The 18586-nt window shown below is 38.1% G+C and overlaps 1 protein-coding gene across 1 annotated transcript in view; it reads right to left on the bottom strand.

Moving 5' to 3' along the window:
* LOC136866781 (histone-lysine N-methyltransferase 2C-like) overlaps positions 1-18586 on the bottom strand; it is an 811555-nt gene that overhangs the window by 52723 nt on the left and 740246 nt on the right. The window contains 1 exon segment of the mRNA XM_067143888.2: positions 8993-9236. Within this exon segment, the coding sequence (XP_066999989.2) occupies positions 8993-9236 (244 nt within the window).

The following is an 18586-nucleotide window of genomic DNA, read 5'->3' as shown; positions in this document are numbered from 1 at the left end:
GTGGAAAAAGGGATATAATAATATGATTATCACTAAATAATCTCCCTCACTTGTATCTCTATCTTGCTGGAATGAGGGAGCTTCAGTGCCAAAGCAATCCAAATATAGTAGTTCAGTTCAGTGTCATGGTTGGCAAGGATGGAGCATACAGAGGAACAGTTCGAAGGAAAGTCTTTAATGCCATATCAAGTGACGATAAGCAAAAGTTAACAAACAAAAAGTGCTAGAAATAAATATAAGAAAAGGTACATATCAGACGGATATCTTTAACCAAATAGACCATGCAGCAATTAGTAGGAGACAACTGTCTTTCATCCTTCAGGCAGACAGTTGTAGAAGTCCTAACAGTGCTTCAGACCTTTATATGGTAAGCTCACTGGGCAAAAATTTAGTCCCCGTAATGTGCACGCACAGGTGGATCGTTAAGCCTGTACAGATGGTGCAGCAAACTAATCCTGTGCTCAACCACATACGTACTGTCTCTACGTGAGCATAAGGCAGTAGCGATCAGTGAGATATTGATGTTTCAAGCAGACAATGTACGTCAACATGGGTAGATGTAAGGATGTGACAGAGTGACAAAAAGGGGCAATCGTGATTGGCGGGGCCCAAGGTCATACGGTGCGTGAAGTTGCTGGATTTGTTGGCGTTTTGCAGTGGACTATTCAATGTGTCTACAAGCAGTGGTGCATCACACGTGCCATGAAACACGTCAGAATTGTGGTCGGAAAAAAATACCGGAGATGCGTTTCACGGCTTGTGAATCAAAATCGCTTCCAAACCCGACAGGAATTGCTGCAGTCAGTGAAAGAAGGCCCATCCTAACCTGTCTGCGAGAGAACAATATGGCGGGAACTGCATGCAATGAACATTTGGAGTCAGTCACCACGCAAGAGGCCATTGCTCACACAGGCACATAAAGCTGCGCATCTCCAATGGGCTACAAATCATCGAATGTGGACAGTAGCTGATGGGCAGAATGTAATGTGGTCTGACGAATCACGTTTTTGCCTATATTCCAATAACGCATGTCGTCGAGTGCACCAAAGGCCAAATGAAGCATTTCATTCTCGATGTGTCCAAGGCCAGGGGCCTGTTCCATGAACAAACTTTGCAACTTTTCAGTTCAGATTTTGTTCCACCATCACTTTTCAGATTTAGCTTGCAAAGTGAAAAGTTAGGAATCTTTTCACTTTTCAAGCCTGTTATGTTCCTCCATTTGTACAGAAATGCAAAGTGCAAATAAATGAAGTGAAAAGTTTTCATCTATTAATTAACAAGCATGTACACTAGTTTATCGACGTAGAATTTGGTTTAGTGATATAAACATGTTACGACGAGAGCTTTCGTTATCATCAAGTGAGGACAGTGATGATATGATGAAGAATCCAACAAGAGAACATACAAAGACAGGATTAATTTTCATAACCACACTTCAAAGGAATTTTGCAAGTGTTTTCGTATTACCCCAACACAACCTGACTATATTCTTGAAATGATCGATCATTTATTGAAACATGCAACAAATAGAAGTCAATCCCTTTCCAAAAAAGAACAAATTCTTATATGCATACATTGGTTAGGAAATGGTGTCCAGCTGCAACAGTGTAGCAGCAATGCATGGGACATCAAAATCAATTACAGTAGAAGTCCGTTATAGTGAGAATTCACAACAGCGGAAAATGTACTCGCTATAGCGGATTCTCGTTATATCGGTATGAAACAGCAATCAGTTTGTTCAAAACTTGCGTTTCCGTGGATGATATCCACACTACCCCTTACTTGTTTGTTATTTTTCGAAATTCGATACTACGTGTAAGTGTATGTTTATTTCATTCTAAAAATGTACAGTACCGTATTTCTCCGAATCCAAGACGAGCCCCACTTTTTCCTTCAAAAAATTTAAATCAGGCTCAAAAAGTGTGCTTTGTAAAATCATATGAATGCCTTTGCTGTACAGTACGCATTTTTAGACTATCTTTAGACGGCGAACATTGGCTTTTGTGGCTGCACAATTATTCTTCATTTGCGCAGGTTTAATGACCATTAACTTAAAATTGGCATCATAATACCAAAGAGAACCCGCTGAACATTTGCCTGCAATATCTATTCCATGTGTGTCTACAATACAGCGATCTGTCAGGAAAACATTCTTGCTGTCTATAAAACTGTTACAGTACTTTTACTCAGCGTCAGATATAACCGGCTACCGCTACACACGTCTCGTCTGTTGTGCTCGGCCAACTTCAGCAGCTAACGATGTATCGCGGACGTTGAAGGTCAACAAACAAGTCTATTGCGCCACGGTATGGCCATTCCGCCCTTGCGTTTTTCGTGTACATACCTCACAATTTCATCTTCAACTTCTTTACAGCGTCCTTACTGAGGACCACTGAATGCATTTTTTGTACAGTACACATTTTTTAAAGCTATCTTTGTCTTCACGCTGATGCCTAATATGGGATTTAGGCCTATGCCATATTTTCTTGCGGCTGAACAATTATTCTACATTTTCGAGTGTTTAATAACCATTAACTTAAAATTGGCATCATAATATCGACTACTTTACTAGGAGTCAGGTACAGTAGACGCGTTTCAACTCTGCCACTGAGTAGCCGTGGCCTTTCTGTAAGAATTTGATGGCTAGCATGTTTTGACGCCATTCTGCAGATTTGAGAAATGATTTTGTAGATGCTAACAGAATGTCATTCTACCTTCACTATTTCCCGAGATCCAGTGACGCTACGCACAGGCAGCACTGTACAACCGGTTGTCACGGTTAGCGATGTATAATAAAGAGGGGGTCGTTTATTGTCAACGAATTTTGTGTGTGCGTGTGAAAAGAAGCAGTGTGGTTACCACAAGAGTTACCAGTGGTATTCAATACTGTTAGGCAGCGAATGCAGGACGACCCTTGATTTTTCGCATGAGATTCTGAGGAGAAAAACACAGTTTTGGATTTGGAAAAATACGGTTATCACTCCAAATTTTTCTTCTTTAAATGGCATCACCTAACCTAACCATGTATGTGTCATGAAAACATATTTGAAACACATGTAGAGAAATGAGTTATCCTCGCTAAAAATTTATATGTGAATAGCATTTCCAAAATTTAACTAGAAGCGAGAAAATATGAACTAACCCTCTGAAATCAGTGATGTACTCTGCCATATCTTGAGGTGTATCACATTCTTCCTTAATTTCAGTATATAACATTAAAATTATGAAATCGTTTACTTCAGCCGTTATTTTTAACTGCTATCAGCCACGTTATTTACGTTTTTATTACGAAAACTTGTTATCCTCTTTTATTTCAAATTTTCTTTGTAGAACAGCAGTCGTTGGATATTACTAATGGACTCCAACATCGCCTTCGAATGTCGACGAGAGAGCTCGCAAATGCACATAGTGAGAAAACTATACAGTACCCTACCAAAGATGATCAATCGCATTTTGTGGCAAATGTTTCAGTAGAGTAAATTAATGTATTATTTGGGTCCACCTTTTCAATACAAAATGTAAATAGTTTAAATTACATAAATGATTAGGGACTAGTTTCGACCTAGTAACAGGTCATCGTCAGCCTAAAGCAAAATTAAAACACAAATAACGAAGAAATTAAACAATGTAAAGACATGTACGGTCTCGTGAAAGTACATACCATGCGAGATATTGTGCAGCACTATGTTAAAAAATAACTCTCTGAAAGAGATTCATAATAAGTCCAGTGCATATTAAAAAGATGTTATAGATAGGAATCCTTGAGTTGCTGGAATATGCTGGCTCCTTTAAGAACCACTGAGCTGAAGTTACGTCGTTTATTTATGAATGAAGTCCAGTGCGCCGTATAGCATTAAAAAGTCCAGTGCGCACTAAAAAGATGTTATAGAAAAGAATTCTTGGGTTGCTGGATAAGGAGATTACAATACGCTGGCTCCTTTAAGATACTGGTATCCAACTGAAGAACCACTGAGCCAAAGTCACGTCGTTTATTTACGATTAAAGACCAGTGCGCCGTATAGCATTAAAAGGTTGATAGGGATGGAAATTTTTCAGTTGTTGGCCAAGGAATTCAACATATGCTGGCTTCTTAAATTTGCTGCTGTATATTCGAAGAACAACTGAGATGAAATTACATTGTTTTTTAAGATATTCATAGACGTAAAAACACACGGATGCTGGATAGGCTCTTCAGTTTTTTGGAACTTGAAGGAAGGTAATTGTTGCACGCGGAGGCTTAAGAATCCAGAGATGCGCTACATTATGTTAAAAAATAGAGATCCATAAAAAGGTCCCGTGCGCCGTATAAAAGTAACAAGTTGTAAAAGTAATACTTAAGTTGTTGGTCATGGAAATCGAAAAAGGTTGGTTTTTAAGCGATGCTGCTGTTCATTCAGAGATCAATTGAAATTACAGTACCGTAACACTGTCTTCTCAAGATGTTTATAAACTTGAAATAAATGTTGATGCGAAGTAAGATGCTAGAAGAATGCTCTTCTGTTTCTAGAATCTTGAAGGACGATGGATGTTACGCGAGGACGATTAACATATATGGAATTAAATAAAGGTGGATAGAAATTCGCAGTTCAATGCCCATACATTTGACTCTGAATAAATGACAGCAAGGAAAGAAAGAAAGAAAGAAAGAAAGAAAGAAAGAAAGAAAGAAAGAAAATTGGACAGGTGGAAGAAAATATTTAAATAAAATATGTCATAAGGGAATTTATGCGTGTTGTAATAAGCTGAAGAGAGAAATGGGGGTAGGTGAGGTTCAAAGGAAATCTTGAGGAGGTGAAGGGAGAAAAAGAATGGAAGGAGAAGAAAAGGGGGAGGAGGAGAGGATATTAAGGTGGGGCTGAGGGATGTGGGAATATGGAAGATTGTTTAAGAAAAGTACTATAAATAGAATGAAAAATCAGACTTTTAAAATTAGATTTTGATTGTCTGAAAAGCTGAATGAGCAAGTCAAAAAGAATGTTCGATTTTTTGGAAATGTCATTAAGATTGAAGTTTGGATTAAAATATTGGTCTAGATTTATAAAGCAATTCTCTGTTATGTTAAGGAGGGGTCCTTTATTCATAATTTTGAGAATTACCATATCATGCTTAATGTCTGTAAATTTATGATTATAATTATTCATGTGTTGACCAACTGCAGAAAATCTGTTGTGTTTTAGGGCATTGACATGTTCCAAGTATCGTATTTTAAAGCTTCTTCCTGTTTGTCCAATATAAGAAAAATTGCAGCTGTTGCATTTTACGCTATATACACCGGATTTTGAAACACAATCAGTTCTATTAACAGATGATGAGTTGTGTAAGACTTTAGCGTTATTATTGTTGGTTCTGAAGGAGATTTTAACATCATGTTTTTTTAAAGCGTTAGTGACCTTATAAATATCTTTATTGAACGTAAAGGTAGAAAATAAAGAAACTTTTGGTTTTTAATTTTTTAGAGTGGTTATAGGACGATGTTTGTATTTATTGATAATACCTTCAATGAAAGAACTGTTGTATCCATTGAGTTTAGCAATCATACGGATATAGTTCAATTCTTTTTTAAGATCACTTTCAGTCATTGGGACAGTATAGGCTCGATGAACCATACTATTATAAGCTGCTCTTTTATGGATTTGTGGATGAGAGGAATCTTGACGAATAGTAGAAGATGTTTGGGTAGGCTTTCTGAAGATATTGAATTTTAAGGAATATAGTTGCCTAATCATGGTTAAGTCTAAAAAATTTATTCTTTGTTCAGATTCAGATTTGAGCGTAAATTTTATGTGCGGGTCAATATTATTAAGGTTGACAAGAGTGGAAGCAGAGTCTGTTGTGCTTTCATCTAGGATTACTAAAGTATCATCCACATATCTAGCCCAAAAAAGAATATTATTGAAATTATTATTATTATCAATTTTAGTATATTCTAAAAAATCCAAGCAGATTTCAGCTAAGATGCCCGAAGCCGGTGATCCCATGGCCAAACCCTCCTGCTGATAGATAATACCGTCGAAAGTGAAATAGTTATTATTTAAAACCAATTTCAGGATAGACATAAAATCTTGTATTTCCAAAGCACTTAGGTGGCCGTATTTACTGAAATAGTTTTCAATGATAGGGTATAATTTAGAGGTTTGATTACTAGGATATATTAACAATGTCGAACGAGTGAAGGGAATGGTTAGGTTGGATATGAAATTTATTAAGATTCTCGATCAACTCTGTAGTATTTTTAATAGATTTTTTAGATAAAAAATGATAATATCTTCTTAGAAACTTTTGAATGAATTGAGAAGCATTGTAAAGAGGACTTGGTCTATAATTGATGATCGGGCGGATAGGGACGCTGGGTTTGTGTATCTTAGGAAGGGCTTTAGTGGTTGGAAGGCTTGGATTCATGCTAATAAATTTAGTTTTTTCTTGTTCAGTTAAAAGGAATGAAGTATTTTTAAGAGTTTGTTTAAGTAGGCGTTGGATTTTTTGAGTGGGGTCTTTTTTAACAACAGTGAACTGTCAGAAAAGAAATCTTTAGTCTTATCAATATATTCGTTTCTTTCCATTATAACGGTGGTATTGCCCTTGTCAGCCTTAGTGACAATAACATTATTATCAGAAATCTGGTTAAAATTCCAGACCCTGCCGGGAGTCGAACCTGGGACCCCTTTGACCAAAGGTCAGCACGCTAACCATTTAGCCACGGAGCCGGAACCTAACATAGTATGTTGGCCTGATAATCCACATTATATAGCGACGGAATTTCTAATGAAGAGTGAATTTCCTTCTGTGTGTGGATGTGTTTAGGTACTCTCGTTAATATTGATGCTAGTCATCATTCGAGAGGTTATTTTTAAAGTTGCCAGAAAGGATGTCCCATTTCTCCTTGATAACTTCCAGCACAGCCAGCTTCTTGTAATAATCTTTTTTTCTCATGATCAAAACTTTAAAACTAATGGTACCACAATTATACCGTCAAGTTTGCCATGAAAAATAAAGCATTAAAATCATGGAGTTTGCCCATGGAATAAACTTGGATCGGATCACTCATTCGCAAAGACTTTTCACTTTGCGAAGAAATTGAAAAGTAAAACCTAGATCATGGTGATACAGAAAGACTTTGCACTTTGCAAGAATTGAAAATTGTAAAGATGAAAAGTTGCAAAGTTCTTTCATGCAACAGGCCCCAGGTTCAAGCCATGGGTCGGTGATGTTTTGGGGCGGTTTTTCGTATCATGAATTAGGCCTGCTCACTGAGGTGACCACTAACATGAACCAGCATGTTTATTTAAACAATCTGGATGATCAGGTGTTGCCTTTCACTCAACATCTGCATGATGAGTATGCTATTGATATCCCAAGTTTTCAAGATGACAACAGCAAAGTTCATCACGATGGACACATATGTGACTGGTTTTATGAACAGACTTCCCTACCTTATTACATCTCACATGGCCTGAAAAATCACCTGACTTGAACCCCACTGAAAATCTGTGGGACATGTTGAAACAGCAGATAAGGCGCCGATATCAGCATCCCCGCAATTTGGTGGAATTGTGAGATCAAATCCTAAGTGAGTGGCTTAACCTATATGCTATGTACCTGTACAACCTTGTGGACTCACTTCCTAACTGATTCCAGGTGTTATCAAGTCCAGAGGCGGAGTTATGCAGTATTAAATGATGCTTGTAATGATTTCTCCAGGGAGGACTAATTAAACAAGTGAACTTATGAGTGAAAAACAGACAACCTAATATAATGTGCAGTAATATTAGGGAGGGAAATTAACATAAGACATAAAAGTCTCAAAACTAAAAAAAGAAGAAATTGTTCAATAAGCTGGAGGAGAAGGTTGAGGTTAAAGAACAGTACCAAGTGATGGAAAGAACTGAAGTAAAATATAATATGAGAGCCTTCTACAAGAAACTGCTCAAGTAGTATTGAAGATGGAAGAAATATAGGATGGTAAGGATACTTTGGTAAAAAATATAGGTAAGAAAAAGGACAAGGAGGAGAAAAATTAATAGATGAACAGAGAAGTACAGGATTTAGGCAGAAAAAAAGAGGGGCAGACAGACTGTGTAGAAGGAAAGTCACCCTGTCGGCGACGGCCGGGGCCGCCGCTTACACAGTACGAACAGGACTTGCCTGAGCTCGCAACAGCGGGCTCGGCAGGAGTCTCGCTCCTCGAGGGAGCCTCGCCGGAGGAGAGGACCGCGCGGGGCCGTCCGACTCCTCCTTCTCGAAATGTTTTTTGTTAAAAACAATTTCGGTAATGATCCTTCCGCAGGTTCACCTACGGAAACCTTGTTACGACTTTTACTTCCTCTAAATAATCAAGTTTGGTCATCTTTCCAGACACATCGGAAACTGCGCGAAGCAGATCCCGCGCACCGGTCCGAAGACCTCACTAAATCATTCAATCGGTAGTAGCGACGGGCGGTGTGTACAAAGGGCAGGGACGTAATCAACGCGAGCTTATGACTCGCGCTTACTGGGAATTCCTCGTTCATTGGGAACAATTGCAAGCCCCAATCCCTAGCACGAAGGAGGTTCAACGGGTTGCCCGGTCCTTTCGGACTAGGAGGACACGCTGATTCCTTCAGTGTAGCGCGCGTGCGGCCCAGAACATCTAAGGGCATCACAGACCTGTTATTGCTCAATCTCGTGCGGCTAGAAGCCGCCTGTCCCTCTAAGAAGATGTGTTGTCGCCGGTAGCACGAACGGATACCGGATGCGACTATTTAGCAGGCTAGAGTCTCGTTCGTTATCGGAATTAACCAGACAAATCGCTCCACCAACTAAGAACGGCCATGCACCACCACCCACCGAATCAGTTGGAAAAACAATGGATTACAGAGCTCGAAGAGCAACATAATACCCAAGAAGTACAACAGTTCTATGATAGAAAGCAAGACATAAAAAGGGGCTCCAAATCATTTACAGTGTTCTGAAAAGCACTGAAATGTTTGATAATATTATTCTAAATTTAACTCACCTTATTCTTGAAAAACACACAGCCATCTTTGACAGCGCAAGCCAGATGATATACATTTGAGCATCGATGTTTGAAGCAGCGAATTGTTGCACCAACACGGTGACAGAGTATACAATTTAAAACCAAACTTTGCTGAAGAGCATTCTCCACATTCATTAAAGCACCATTTACAGTTTCATATACATCATCTGACCACAGTGCACAGTTTAGGTGAACCCATTTATCTACATCAAAATTCAGTAACCTGAAACAATACACAGCCATAAACACATGTACAAGGAAACTACTAAAAAATACAGTACTTCTTTTTTTGCATTTTGAACAAAGTTATTTTATATCAAATAACCAGAAGAAGAAATAAAACTAAGATATTTATAAAAGAAAATCACTGAAAATCCACAGCCTGTTTCCAGTCATTCGACTGGGTCAGGAATGGAATGAAAGAAACCCCCATCTAGCGGTGAGGACAGGAAGTGTGCTGGCTGCCGAAGCCTGTGGCACTCCTCTGGGGCAATGATTAATGAATGACAGATGAAGTGAAACGATATTGGAGAGTGTTGCTGGAATGAATTATGACAGGGAAAACCGGAGTACCCGGAAAAAACCCTGTCCCGCCTCCACTTTGTCCAGCACAAATCTCACATGGAGTAACCTAGATTTGAACCATGGAACTCAGCGGTGAGAAGTCGGCGCACTGCCGCCTGAGCCACGGAGGCTACACAAAAGAAAATCATTATACAGTATATTAAATAACTTATGACAGTCAGCTGACTATCAACGCTGAGTAAATTTGCAAATTTATCATCATTTCATTTTCTAAAAGAAATTGTTTTCAAAGTTGATACAATTCTTGTAACTACTGTTGGCATTTAAAGTGTGTTTAACTTCTTAACTACAATAGTATTAATTTCAAGAAACACCAGAGGGATAAAATTTTGCCCGAAACAAATTTTCCTTAAGAGACTGAATTGAAAATTTCTAAGGAGGATGCAAGGGAATTAATTTTGTTGGCAACATGTTCCCAAAATTCTTCAGTAAGAAACTCGTGCAGCACTTCATACCTGGATTGCCTAGTCTTTGTGGTACCACAGCATTCAATTCACCATCTGCATTACAAAGCATATTACTTGGCACATTTTTCTAAAGTGTCCACTTCCAGCATTCGAGGTTATAAACATGCCCATCTGCAGGTTCTTCCAATTTTTCTTCTTCAATGTCACCTAATTTTTCAGAAAAACTACTACTACCTTCACTCAAAGATAATTCCATACCACTTTTCTCAGAAGAATTGTCACTGAAATCACTATCTTCTAAAAAAATATAATATTGTAGTGCGATAACTTCATCAGAAGTAGCCATGATGGTGCATTTACATATACAAGACAGGTGTCTCGACTGACATTATAACTTCTCATCATTATCATCAGAGCACGATCAATTCCCTACGACTAGGTAACCATTCATCATCACCTGCCAGTCAAGTATTAGGCCAGGTGGCCTGTTACGGTCTCAATCCATCTTTTAGCTGGACGTCCAATGGATCGTGTCCCCCTAGGTTGGTATTGTACAATCAGTACTGAAACTCGTTCACTAGGCATTCTGTTCATGTCTCGCCAGTTCATCCTGTGGGTTCCTATGTAATTTAATACAGGTTCTAATTTTAGTTCTTTCATCACATCTTTGTACCTTTTATGATCCCATCATGTGTATCCTGCTGTGTATCTCATAAATTTCATCTCAGCAGCTGTGAACCTGGTTTCATCTCGTCTCCTGATTGTCCATGCTTCGCTTCCATATGTAAGGATTGACCTAGCTAGATTTGTAGACTCAAAGTCTTGTGTCTCTCTGTAATAATCATGGCTTCATTATTGAGTTCACTGTACCTATGGATTCGTTGAACTTCACTATCTTATTAGAAATACCGGTATCTACATCATTGTTGAATGATAAGGCAAAGCCGAGGTAACTTAAGGTGTTAACTGTTTCAAACAGTATGTTCTTGGGACATTTTTCTTACTCGGAATTGGTTCTTCACTCTTGAAAGCAACTACTTTTGTTTTTTTTGTAGATATTTCAATGTCATATTCAGTGGCTATTCTTTCAGATGATGTATGGAGCGTTGTAAGTCATCCACCTTGCTGGGAAATAGTACTTAGTCATCAGCATTTCTAAAAGATGTCAGGAATTGTTTTTCAGCTCTTTTTCTTAAAACATGGCTATTACAAAGAACCTTGTGGAATGAATTTTAATAAGGTTCTTTGTGAAATGATAGTTTCATCAAACATTCCTTTATATAAAGTAGAGGTTTCCGAAAGTTCTTGGAGAAGCACACGACTTATAGCATTCCCTCTGAGTTCACATTATGAAAGAACTATCTGACTTCCTGTTAAATGAACAAAGTAAAAAACAGTGTGGGCAGTAAAAAAATTTGGCATTCATACGTGAAACCACCGATGTAGACGGTAGACATATGGCAAATATTATTGTAGGCACTCTTAAACATGATCAGCCTGGAGGAATATTTCTGTTGGCGTGTGAGGTGTTGTTTTCACTGTTGTTTTCGACACCTCAAACAGTTTACAAAATAAAATATATACTTTATACTGAAATCTTTAATAAAACTTTGCATTGTCACACTATCAGAGCACCTTCTTGTAGGCATCTTGAAACTGCACTGAACTACTCATTAGCAGATACTGTGGAGGGGCATAGATAGTTTTTTCCCTTACTAATTGCTTTACATCGCACCGACACAGATATGTCTTATGGTGACGATGGGACAGGAAAGGCCTAGGAATGGGAAGGAAGCAACCGTGGCCTTAATTAAGGTACAGCCCCAGGATTTGCCTGGTGTGAAAATGGGAAACCATCTTCAGGGTTGCCAACATTGGGGTTCGAACCCACTATCTCCAGGATGCGAGCTCACAGCTGCGCGCCCCTAACCGCACGGCCAACTCGCCCGGTCATACATAGTTTAGTGGTTTAGATTCCTTTCTACTATTCCACAGAACAAGGAAACTGAACATTGTCTATTGGGAAGGAGAGGGAGAGAGAGAAGTAGCTATTAGTTTCTTTCTCACGCACAATGAATCAAACTTTTGGTATCTCAAACGGGCTCATGCAGTTCGAGGTTGATTAGTTTATATCCACTGTTGTGAATTTTATCCATAACATTGTCCGTCAATTCACCTGGCATGGTGAACTTCAGCTCAAAACAACTATTCCAACATCCTTTTATACCCTCAAATTCCCAGCCTTTGCTCTTTGTAAACAAGGACTTACCTATATCTGAATGAAACACATTGCTTGCAATGCCAGTAAAGCAAGCATGGCCATCCTCTCTAATCAGCAAACTTCGCTTTGAACATGCCCTTTTGAACGAACTGGAGCAAACTTGGGCATTTTAGATTATTCGTTCCACTCATGCAAGATGTTGGTTGCATATCCAGCAAGGCACATCTTGCTCCATCTTGGTTACCTGTCTCTAGTTCGAACAATGCACGCCACAAGCTGGAAACCACCTGATCAGAACTGGCATGCAATCTGCTTACCTTCTGATATTTGTGATCGGCTAGATTCACCTATGTAATGTCATAATAAGAGTGATGTCTGGTATTAGCCGAATAGGAACGTGTTGTGCGAAATACCCGGTGATTACTATTTGTTTTTCTTCCAGTCAGGAATGCTACTTTCTCTGACATTGTTACTTTCTTCTTGCTGCATGGTTGCCAATGTTCTCTGCATTTTCAATAACAATAAGCTTATCTTTAGCCATGAACAAATTATTATGAGAACTTGCAGCCATACTTAATAAGTGATTCACACTTCGCTTCTTACGTGCTACTCGTGTTACACAGACCAAGCCCAGACAATACTATAGTATAATGGAATCCAATGGTTAAGGTGAAGTGGTAAAAATACATACATATGCTAAGTGATTGTCCAGTCAACCACAGGTACAACTATCACTATGTAAATAAGATGAATTTAAGACCATTATATCTTTGCCACATTATTTAAACAAATGATTATTTCACATCAATACTCACCAGTTCCAACAATGACCAATGTCTTTTCCTCTACTTTGTGCTGATAAAATCTCTTATAATTGATGGATATACATTTCAGACGACTGTCCTGAAAGGACAGATGACCCCTTATGATGAACCAACTGTTAATCTAATCGCCTCTCATCAGGTATCGATCTGATATGATAACATCTTTGTCTTAGATATATGCTTCTCAGGAACTTGCAAACCTCCTCACTGTAGTAATGTCATAATTATGGTTCAAAGGGTATGCTGACAATTACAGGCAAATATGGAATGAACAAATATCAAACACGATTTCTATCCAAACTAAGCCCCATCACAACGTATGATGTCTTGTCTGCTTATTCTATTTTAAAGATAAACTTTTTTTTTTTTTGCTACGGGCTTTACGTCGCACCGACACAGATAGGTCTTATGGCGACGATGGGATAGGAAAGGCCTAGGAGTTGGAAGGAAGCGGCCGTGGCCTTAATTAAGGTACAGCCCCAGCATTTGCCTGGTGTGAAAATGGGAAACCACGGAAAACCATCTTCAGGGCTGCCGATAGTGGGATTCGAACCTACTATCTCCCGGATGCAAGCTCACAGCCGCGCGCCTCTACACGCACGGCCAACTCGCCCGGTAAAGATAAACTTAATTCTCGTGAAAGGAGAATTTGTAAGCTATGAAAAAGTTAAAGATGACAAACATGAAATTCTAGGTGTAAGGATCATCTCTAAAGATAATAGTCAACTTGATGTTTATGGAGTGTACAGACCTGGAAAGGGTGACGCAGATGCTGATTTGGAATGATTTGATACGATAATCAGCTATGTGTTAAACGATATGGAAAGGAACATGACTGTAGTGGGTGATCTAAATTTACCAAATGTCAATTGGGAAGGTAAAGTGAATGACAGGAAGCATGACAAACACATGGCAAATTTAATCTGGGAAGGATAGCTGAATCAGAAAGTGGCAGAACCAATTAAGTGAAGAATATTCTGGACGTCGTGCTGGTAAAACCAGATGAGCTCTATAGAGAAATTGAAGTAATAGATGGTATTAGAGATCACAAAGTTGTTTTTTTGTCATAGTTATGTATAGGAATTTTAAAGCAGAAATAGGTTCCAATAAGGACATTCCACGAATCATTGAAGAAGGGGACTGTGTACGTGAGGATCTACAGAAGGTAGAAGTATTCAGTCAGCAATATGTAAAGATTGTCGGTTCTAAGGATAATATCCAGGTAGACAAGGTGACTAATACTAACAAAGTATCAAAATTTACCCATGATAAAGACTTTTACAATAAGATAAAAAAGTTGAAAACTAGAAAAGCAGCTGGAATTAGTAAGAATTTTTTTTTTTGGCTATTTGTTTTACGTCACACCGACACAGATAGGTCTTGTGGTGACGATGGGACAGGAAAGGCCTAGGAATGGGAAGGAAGCAGGCATGGCCTTAATTAAGGTACAGCATGGTGTAAAAAAATGAAACCACAGAAAACCATCCTCAGGGCTGCTGACACTGGGATTCGAACCCACTATCTCTCAGATGCGAGCTCACAGCTGTGCGCCCCTAACCCACGGCCAACTCGCCCAGTACGGTAAGATTTCTGGGGATATACCAACAACAATGGATTGGGATATACTGTAGTACCATATGTGAAGTACTTCTTTGATTACTGTTTGCAGAAAAAGCTATACCAAATTAATGGAGAGTTGCTATAGTAGCCCCTGTGAATAAAGGGAAGGGTGACAAACGTAAAGTCAAAAATTACAGGCCAGTCAGTTTGACATGTGTTACATGTAAGCTTTGGGAAAGCATGAATTCTGATTATATTAGACATGTTTGCACAAGCACAAGTAATAACTGGTTCAATAGAAGGCAGTTCGCGTTTAGGAAAGGTTATTCCTCTCACGCTCAAGTTGTAGGATTCCAGGAAAAAAATAGCAGATATCTTATGCATACCTGCCAACTTTACAAAACCAAAAATCAGGAGATTTTGATATGAAAATCAGGAAAAATCAGGAGAAATCAGGAGATACATTATTGGTCAAAACTGCTTATTCTACGTCTAGCGCAGTACAGCACTATGATATATTTATAACACTTATTGTCTCAAAGCCCGACTGTTGCTATACGAGGTTACAATGCTAAAAAATACACATCACTATTCCCTCACAGGAAGTATGTGAGTGAGATGATCGGTCTCTGATAATATTTCCAAAAATAGCATGAATTCATGCTCCACACGTGTGAATCAGGCATGCACTTAGATGCCATTACTTAGCAAATGCATAGATTAATATATTGCATCAAGCTTCCGTGCGATTATGCGAAGTGCAATACTATCTGTATCAAATAACTAGCTGATGTACTCGTGCTTTGTTACGGAATTCTCAGAAAGACTGTCCTTACAGTTTTCCCAACTGAAGTGTCAACATAGGTCATTACAATGACGTCATTACGAATGTTGCGATTAAAAGCAAGGCTGTCATATGAAATATTCGAAAAAATGAAAACCAGCACATTTTCTTACTTTTAACGAAAATAACACGGTGTCGATCTAACAGTTCAAAGTTCTAGAGCTAGAATGACCAGGACGCAGGCAGCCATGAACACTCCTGTGTAATTATTCCGTTTAAGTGTGCACACTGCTCATTCCAATCACTGCCCCAGAGTAGGGATTGAATAGCTGGAATACTATGCTGATCCAGTGTGTTACGTTCCAGTAGTATCAGAAAATTTATGAACCAGAGGAATGGCATGCTAAAGAAGAGCGAGATCTAACTTCCCTGTTACTTTCCGCCAATATTCAGGCAGGCTGTTATACTCAATAACAGTACGCAGCAGTAATCCCATCTATCGGAGATAAATGGCAGAAGAATACACAAAGCACATCACATCAAACAATGGCCAATGTAATGTTATTGTAGATCAATTTTATGAGCTTTCTATACTGCAGGCCTTCACATTTAGTTTTCTTCTGACTCTGTGCTATTAGAGCATCTAATGTAAAGTGAGTCCTCCTTTCTTTCATGACGCCCTCTTGTGTTATTATTCCAGCGATCGTTCCTTCATGACTTTTTTCTCATTCTTATAATCATCTTCACAAATTAATTTCATTTTAGTCGGTACACTAAAACTGAATAAGACATAAATAATCGGAAATTGTATTCTCTATTACTTAGTTACGTAGTAATTTTCGATAGACTAAGATAGGTTATCAAAAATTAAATTTCTGGCACCTTCCCCTAAACTACCATTTCGAACAGGGTGAATAAAATTATGTATAGCATAGACTGTAGTTCCTTATTCCCCGACATAACATACCGATTTTCATTAAATTCTGTTCTCCCATTTTCTCGTACCTCGGCGCTTATATGGGCTTAGCAACAAAAATCCAAATTCATGAATATCTCATACATTTTTACCGTACCGGCTATGATAAAAGACGTAAACGAAACGAAATTTAATAATATATAACTTTAGTTATATAGTATTTATCAACAGGGCCAATAAAAAATATAAATATTTGAGAATTACATCTCAGGCCTTCCCCTAAACTACCATTTCACTCAGCGTGAATAAAATTATTTATGGCCTAGATTGTAGCAACCTACTCTCCGACTTTATATACCGATTTTCACTAAATTCTCTTCGGCCGTTTTCTTGTGATGGACGTACATATGTACATACATACATATATGCATATAGACAGAAAATACGGAAAATTAAAACTTGCATTTCCCCTTGTTACTGCTGTCATGGCCGGTACGGAGATATTCTTTTTTAATTCTGAGCAATGTGCAGATAAAACTTTCTATTTATATTGAGATAAAATTGGTCAGAATTTTCTCCAAATGGCTCCTAAAATCTCTAGAAAAGTCACTAGTCGTTATCATTGAAATTCTGTCACTAAATTACTAAAAAAGACTCCGTATATAACGACTGGTCTCCAGAATCGTCTAGACTGATGTGAACGAACACGAAAATAGCACGCGAGAACGAGAGATTGACAATCGATATACGCTTCGCGATATACAGGTTTCAATAAACATCGCACATTCGCGCACATTTCGCGCATTAATAAACGTCGATATTTCGTTTGAAAGAGGCCAATGAGTGAAGGACTTCCGGCCACTGGCGTAAAAAAAGCTGAAACAGCGGGATTTGAAAACAAATGTGTGAAGTTCACCAAAAATAAATTAAAATCGGGAGAAATAATAGAATAATCGGGAGGCGGGAAAAACTGTCGAAAATCGGGAGTCTCCTGCCTAAATCGGGAAAGTTGGCAGGTATGCTTATGCCTGTTGTGCACCATCAAATTTTTCTTTCAATTCAATATTTCACAGGAAAAGTTGCCAAATCTTGTCAAAGACTGTTCAACATTGCTGAAGATTTGACAAAATTTGAAAAGATTTGACAAGGTTTTTATAGCATTTTGTTTTAATATGGAGGATAGGCAAACAGCCGTTGTGGTTCTTGGACTAGCACAGGGATACCTTCTTAAAAAGAAAAGAAATGTGCAATAAACCATAATTTACAAGGGGAAAATATTAATGTGGTTATCTTCAACATAATTTTTGCAATGAATTTACTGCCATAACATCATTTGCAGAGGTTATGTTATGTTGCATTTACTCACATTAATTCAATAAAAACGATGGCAATGCAATAGAAATTCATACCTTATTACACGAAAACATAATAGGAATGAAATAATAATAATAATAATAATAATAATAATAATAATAATAATAATAATAATAATAATAATAATATGCTGCTAAGATCATCATAAATCGATCATTGCTGTCAGTGTTTACTTATAGGTTACTGTACAGTAATAAACATAAAAGATGTACACTTCCTTCCGATATTTTTCTTGCAATGTCCTTGTACACTGCCGTGTTATTCATTTTATTGTGGTATTCTACAGAGTCCACTGAATACAGGCAGGGATATGCCTCATACTTGGCAATTAATACACACATAACATCCTCATGAAGACGAAGCTATTTTTGTTGTTTTGATTCCCGTCCCAGCAATCCCAGCATGCCTAGCAGCATAGCGCGCACCATTCATACTCAAATTCAATTGGTCAACTCTGTCAAAGACTTTGCAATTCTTCAATCAATTAGAATATATTCTAATTTACTTTCAAGACTTTTGAAAACTTCTCAACACTTGTGAAGTATTACAAGCAATTTGACAAGTGAACTAGTTAAGTATTGAAATTTCTTATGAAGTTCCGATTTTGACAAAAATTTGATTATTTATAACAGGCTTTAGATACAGGAGGTCAAATGGACTGTATCGTAATTGACCTATCTAAGGCATCTGATAGTGTAGATCATGGGAGACTACTGGCAAAAATGAGTGCAATTGGACTAGACGAAAGAGTGACTGAATGGGTGGCTACATTTCTAGAAAAGAGAACTCAGAGAATTAGAGTAGGTGAAGTGTTATCTGATCCTGTAATGATTAAGAGGGGAATTCCGCAAGGCAGTGTTATTGGACTTTGATGTTTTCTTATATAAGGAGAAGTCAAATGA

This window comes from Anabrus simplex, chromosome 3, assembly GCF_040414725.1.
Source record: "Anabrus simplex isolate iqAnaSimp1 chromosome 3, ASM4041472v1, whole genome shotgun sequence".
NCBI lineage: Eukaryota > Metazoa > Arthropoda > Insecta > Orthoptera > Tettigoniidae > Anabrus > Anabrus simplex.
This window is presented reverse-complemented; position numbering and strand designations above follow the sequence as displayed.